This window comes from Palaemon carinicauda, chromosome 33 (genome assembly GCF_036898095.1).
Source record: "Palaemon carinicauda isolate YSFRI2023 chromosome 33, ASM3689809v2, whole genome shotgun sequence".
In the NCBI taxonomy this organism is placed as follows: Eukaryota; Metazoa; Arthropoda; class Malacostraca; order Decapoda; family Palaemonidae; genus Palaemon; species Palaemon carinicauda.
The window spans coordinates 6,702,211-6,709,710 of NC_090757.1; the positions used below are offsets into that span (position 1 = coordinate 6,702,211).

The following is a 7,500-nucleotide window of genomic DNA, read 5'->3' on the forward strand; positions in this document are numbered from 1 at the left end:
TGTTTTATGGATGGATTATGGAGAAATATGAAAAAAAAAATATATGTTTGCTTTGTTTGTTTGTATGCGAGATGTGTGAGATTTATGGATGGATTACAGAGAAATCTATAAAATATTGTATATATGTTTACTTTGTTTGGTTGTATGCGAGATGTGTCAAAAATTTTTGGATTGCAGAGAAATCTTTTTTTTAAGATGTATTAAGGGCAAGGGGTGACATGGTTGCATTTTGAGTTGGATCTGGTAATGAACTTAAGATGTATTTTTCTTCCCTCGTTGTACTTTCCAATTAGATGAAAGTTTCGTAATTGTTCGCATTTTATTGATCTTTACCATTTATAAAAGAGGGTAAATGTTAGTATTTTCATGTTTTTCAATCTATGACGTTTTACTTCGTAAACATGAAAGACGAAGCTCATATTGCTGCATATTTAACTGAATGCTAATATTTCTACTGATAATAATAATAATAATAATAATAATAATAATAATAATAATAATAATAATAATAATATTCTATCATAAGACTAATCTATCCCTTGCCTTTGAAGGGGTTTCATTACTGCTGAAGTTTTGAGAGAATCAAAAGCTTTCTTATAGTTATGAATATCAAAATGATAATGAAAAAAAAAAATACTAGTGAGGTTGCTTAGTGGATATTACCATCATCTGTTAATATACGAGTCCAAATATTGAGTTTTAAATTTAGGTAAAAAGATCGATTATACGTTGCCAATTTGTATCTTACCTTTTTTTTTTTTTCTTTTTTTTTTTTCTAAATTCTTGTCAACTCTTTCACCTTAAATTTTTGGGAAAGTTACAAGTATTTCAAATTCTACGTTACTGCAATATCAGACTATATCTTAAATTTCATTGAAAATTTTGCAGTGAACTTCATTTTTTTTTTCTCTCGAATGTTCTCTCATTAACATTTCTTTCACTTTATGTCGCATAATGACCTCCTTAGAATAACATTTTGCCTCGAAACGATTTCCCAGTTCAGAATGACCTGTTATCTCAGGATTACATGTTGGCATAAAATGACTGGTTGCTCCAGAATGACCTGTAGCCTCCGAGACCTGTTACCTTAGAATGCCCTATCACCTTAGAATGACCGATTGTCTCAGAATAACCTGGTGTCGTAAAATATCCTGTTGTTCAGAATAACCTGTGGCCACAGAAAGATATGTTACCTCGGAATTATCTATCAGGACATAATGACTGGCTACGTCAGAACGATCCGTAAGCAAAGAATGACCCGTTGTTTCATAATGACCAGTTGCTTCAGAATGATTGGTTGCCATAGAATTACCTGGTCCCCTGAGGATGACCTGTAGGCATAGTATGACCCGTTGTTTCAGAATTACCTGTTACTTCGGAATGATTTGTTGCCTTATGATTACCTGTCAGCACAGAATAACTGGTCCCCTCAGGGCGACCTGTAGGCATAGTATGACCTGTTGTTTCCGAATTACCTGTTACTTCAAAATGACCTGTTGTCCCAGAATGGCATGTGCCACAGAAAGACTAGTTGCCATGAAATTACCTATTGCCATAATTTGACCCTCTACTTGGGAATGACTTGTTGCCGTAGATTGACCCCCTGCTTCAGAGTAACCTTTTCCCACAGAAAGGACTGTGTCCATAGATTGACCTATAAGTTGTATTTGTTCAAACAAACTTTTAAAATTCCTAATAATAATAATGAAATATGACCTTCATAAAGGAATATATGATTTATTATAAAACTGACTTACCTGTTTATGTAACACATAAAATTATACGTAAATTAAAAATTTGTATTAAAAAACAAAGTATTTATTGTTTTGTTTTTCTCGAATATAAATAACATTCATGGCAAAAGAGTAGTTTGAAACACTTTATTTTTTTGTAACTTATGATATCAACTAACATAGCAACTTATCATTTATAGTTCCAAACATGATTTAAGACAGAAAAAAAAAACCCATTTCATGTTAATTTATTTATTTTCAATTAAATTCATATGACGACACATTCGTTAGTAGTTTTCAATATTCATGATAACATGGAGCTTCTGTGATGATAAAAAAAGATTTGGGATAATAAGCGTTAATTACGTGTAATTAATTATGCTATAAATTATAATTTGAAAATAGTTGACACAGGTCTTTGATAACCAAATTAATTGTGACAACAAACTTTATTACTGACTAGTACAGTAATAACACGTTCGCCTAGCATTTACATGGCAGCAGATCGATCCCCGGCAGTTTAAGCAGTTTACTGGGGAGGATACTGCTGTGGTTGGGCAGCACAGTGGGGAGCTTGGGCTTGCTCGGCTGACGTTCTGGTGAGCATCTGTTCCGATGAAATTGGAACTGAAATCAGACATCTTTAACTTTACTGATAGCTAATTTCGTACATGATAACAAATTTCTTTGATGATGGTAATATCCACCATGCAACCTCAATGGAAATTTCTTTCTTTATCATTTTGATTGATCATAACTATAAGATAACTTAATTCTCTCAAAACTTCAGCAGTAATGAAAGCCCTTAAAAAACAAGGGGTAGACGATTATTATTATTATTATTATTATTATTAGTAGTAGTAGTAGTAGTAGTAGTAGTAGTAGTAGTAGTAGTAGTAAAACCATCCACTGCAGATAAATCAGCATCCACGTCATATGAATCGACATTCAAAATAGAAAACATTTTTTTTTTATGAAGGCAACATTTTTTTTTTTTTTTTTTTTTACGATGGCAGCAATAAAATCCATTATGCCCCAAGTTCTGGTTGGTGACTGACCTTTTGCAAGCATCCTGACCTTTGTGTAGCCACGACCTTGCCGTAGAGTAGATGTTAGCCATGGCTCGTTAATTCTTATCGCTTTGTGTGTTAATGGGTCAGTGTTAAGATAGTCAGCGTGAATAGATGGTTTTTTCTTTGTAAATGATAAAATGTATGTATGTATGCATATTATATTAATGCAGCATATGTAATCATCCATAAATATATACATAGTGTACACACACACACACACACACACACATATATATATATATATATATATATATATATATATATATATATATATATATTGATATATATATATATGTATGTGTAAATAAATATACATATATATATATATATATATATATATATATATATATATATATATATATATATGTGTGTGTGTATATATACATATATATATCTATATATCTATATATATATATATATATATATATATATATATATATATATATATATATATATATATATATATATATATATATATATATATGTTGCTGTCAAAAAAGAACATTGGGAATGAATTATCTGAAATTAATTAAAAAAATTAAGTCTCGTTGATACAACATGGCGTTTAAATTTATGTACGTAAACATTGTTTTTGCTTTTACGTACAGTTGGACACATGGGTCATTGTAACGCCTTACTCCCAATGAACCCTGTCACACCCATACTTGACGGCTAGTGAACGAAAAGATAGTGTAGGGAGATATAAACACAGGAACTCGCCACGCAGTAAGGGTGTAGCTAAGTGCACTTCATCAGACCGAGGTACCACGAATTCCTGTGTCCAACTGTACTTGACGACAGTGTTTTTGAGCTTATGCATGAACAACATGATGTTTATGCACGTGGCAGCATATAGACATAGCTCTTTGCTTTTTCAAGTGGCAGGGGAGGAATTTGTACCTTAAAAAACAATTAAAATATAAGTTTTCTGAAGACATTTGACCGGTGTCAGTCTTGATTGTAAATTTACCCTTGATAAACATATCCGGTCGGTCTCTTCATTGATTATACACAAAAACTGATATACTGTATTTGAAAAAAGGTTTTTAAGATTTTTTTTTTAACCTGCCTCTTGCAAGGAAAATTTTTTTTATTATTAAATTTTCATAGTTTATACATTGCTCTTTTCTCTTGTCCTGGACGGAAACTTAATCTGTTAAATTAGATATAAAATTTCATCTCTTGTTTTCCCGCAATTCTTATTATCCTGTTTAGAGGCCGCTCATAGATGGCAGAGGCAAGGGACAGTGAAATTGCCCTATCAATCAGGACAATGCCCTAGAAACTGACCATATATACATATGATCAGCCCCTACGCACCCTCTCCACCCAAGCTAGGACCAAGGAGGACCAGGCAATGACTGCTGATGACTCAGCATAGACCTATAGGCTCCCCCAAACCTCCCATACTTAGCTCACTAGGATGGTGAGGTTGTAGCGACCAAAGGAACTAATGAGTTTGAGCGGGACTCGAACCCCAGTCGGGCGTTCACCAGTCAGGGACATTACCACATCGGCCACCTCAACCTTGACTCAATGGGCTGGTTAATCTATTTCATTTTAATAATTATAAAATTATTCTCTGCTCTCAGATCTGGCTAGGCTATACAAGCCAGCACATACTGTAGAATTGGGTATAGGATAGTCTACAGTCAATTCTAACTGTAAGGCCTCATCTCTTACAAATCTGTATACACAGTATTATATATGTATGTATATATATATATATATATATATATATATATATATATATATATATATACATATATGTATGCATATATATTATTCATATATAGACATATATATGTATATATATATGTATATATATATATATATATATATATATATATTATGCATATGTATTATACATATATATACAGTATATGTGTGTATGTATATATACATATATATATGTATATATATAGGTTTATATATATATATATATATATATATATATATATATATATATACTCACACACAAATATATATGTATATGTATATATATTATTTATATATATATACACATATATATATACACACATATATGTATATATATATATATTATATATATATATATATATATATATATATATATATATATATATGCTACCCCTTTTACCCCCACCATAAGGTTAAATTTCGAGCACATTTTGCTATATAATTTTTTTAAATTGCTCTAACAAGCTTAATTTTTGTCCTAGAGAGGTCAGTTTGGTCTCATTCTTTTGGAAAATGCCTGAAGTTTCTCGTAAAATTATCAATATTATGTAAAAATATGTAATTAACAGTGTTTTGCAAGAACGTACCGGTACGTCCTTTGGGGGTGAAAGGGGTAGTTTCTTTCTAGCTGTGACCAAATTATCGATGGAGAATCCTAATCGTATGATTAAATAGATCAAACATCAGATCAAACGTAGTGTTAATGTTTGTCTTTTAATATATGAAACTGAATATCCATTTATATTTGAACTGGCTTATTAATCACATATTTTTATTTATCTCGATCCATTTTTTTTTATTATTTATTTATTTATTTATTTTTTTGTGTGGTTAATTTTCTATACTATGATACCATTATTCGGACTCTTGAGGTTGTAACCTATTTTTTTCCAGTTATAGTTAGGGCGTAGATTATTATTATTATTATTATTATTATTATTATTATTATTATTATTATTATTATTATTATTATTAAAGTTACAATCCTAGTTGGAAAAGCAGGATGCTATTAATCCAAGGACTCCAACAGAAAAAATAGCCTAATGAGGAAAGAAAATAAGGAAATAGATAAACTACAAGGGAAGTAATGAACATTTGAAATAAAATATTTTAATATAATAATGAATATAACCTCTTAATGATCTAATTTTTATAATAATTCCATACAATTCTATTTAAATTAATCCCATTTGAAAATGAATATATTCTTTTCATTATTTTTCTTTTTTCAAGTGGCTCCAAGAGTGACGTCATAAAAACGGGACCAGAGATCTAATAAAAAAAAAAAAAAGGCTCGACTTTGTAAACCTGTTTTCGAAGTTGTTGGAAATTGCAATGTTGGATCTTTCTTGTAATGGAGTCTCCATCACGTTATTTATTTGTTTATTTGTTTGTTTATTTTTTATCTTTTAGAAAGGTCGGTGATTTTGTAATGCTGGATGCGTATTGTGGTTGATTTTATTCCGAATGAATGATTGTTATTGTTATTATATAACTATTATTATTATTATTATTATTATTATTATTATTATTATTATTATTATTATTAGTTAAGTTACAATCCTGGTTGGAAAAGCAGGATGCTATAAGCCCAAGGGCTCCAATAGGGAAAAATAGCCCAGTGAGGAAAGGAAATTAGATGAATATACAAGAGAAGTTATTATTATTATTATTATTATTATTATTAGTTAAGTTACAATCCTGGTTGGAAAAGCAGGATGCTATAAGCCCAAGGGGTCCAATAGGGCAAAATAGCCCAGTGAGGAAAGGAAATTAGATGAATATACAAGAGAAGTTATTATTATTATTATTATTATTATTATTATTATTATTATTATTATTAGTTAAGTTACAATCCTGGTTGGGAAAGCAGGATGCTATATGCTCAAGGGCTCCAATAGGGCAAAGTAGCCCAGTGAGGAAAGGAAATTAGATGAATATACAAGAGAAGTTATTATTATTATTATTACTATTATTATTATTATTATTATTATTATTATTAACTAAGCTACAATCCTGGTTGGGAAAGCAGGATGCTATAAGCCCAAGGGCTCCAACAGGGAAAAGGAAATAAGGATATAAATAGACTACAAGAGAAGTAATGAATAATTAAAATAGAGTATTTCAAGAACAGTATCACCATTAAAACAGCTCTTTCATATATAAGATATAAAAAGAGACTTGAGTTTTATCAGGAAATGTTAAGCCCTCGAGTTAATAAGCAAATGAAGTAATTAAGAAAAGGGCCAGATTGATGAATGTTATCCGCAAATGTTACCGTTCTTGAAATATTTTATTTTTAAATGTTTATTACTTCTCTTGTAGTTTATTTATTTCCTTATTTCCTTTCTTCACTGGGCTATTTGCCCTACTGGAGCTCATGACCTGGTGAGCGATGAACAGGAAATACATTGCAACAAATTCGAAGGCTGTTTAGCTAGGAAATACATCGTAATTGTATATTAAGATTTGGGTAAATGAGATGATAAAAATATTTTCTGAGTCACGTCATATCCTCGATAAGAATCGTAACATGAGAGTAAAATGACCACAGGAAATAACTTTTTCGATGAAAGGGATATCATGACCACAGAAGATATTCCCTTTGAATAACGCCACAACTTTTAAGAAATAAATTATAAAAGGGAAATGCACTGAGGAAATATTTCCCTGGCTTATGGTGGCCTATTTGAGACGTCCTTGCCTGGCGTTCTGCCGGACTGGGGTTCGAGTCACGCATAAGCTCGATAGTTTCTTGTATTGTCTGCAAGCTCATCATTCTTGTGAGCTAAGGGGGGAGGCTATAGATCTACCTGCTGAGTCAGCAGCCATTATCTTGCTCTCCCTGGTCCTAGCTTGGGTGGATATGGGGCCTTGGCGCTGACCATATATATATATATATATATATATATATATATATATATGGTCAGTCTCTAGGGTATTGTCCAGCTAGCTGGGGCAACGTCACTATCCCT

General features: G+C 31.1%; 2 protein-coding genes across 3 annotated transcripts in view; one reads left to right on the forward strand and one right to left on the reverse strand.

The window, feature by feature from the left end:
• The window catches only part of LOC137625832 (protein SpAN-like), a 301,309-nt gene that overhangs the window by 78,953 nt on the left and 214,856 nt on the right, over positions 1–7,500 (forward strand). The window lies entirely within an intron of this gene.
• The window catches only part of LOC137626032 (uncharacterized), a 55,456-nt gene that overhangs the window by 14,606 nt on the left and 33,350 nt on the right, over positions 1–7,500 (reverse strand). Inside the window, exon 6 of the mRNA XM_068357116.1 lies at positions 1,105–1,331. Coding sequence (XP_068213217.1) covers positions 1,105–1,331 — 227 coding nt within the window. The remainder of the gene's footprint in view (positions 1–1,104; positions 1,332–7,500) is intronic.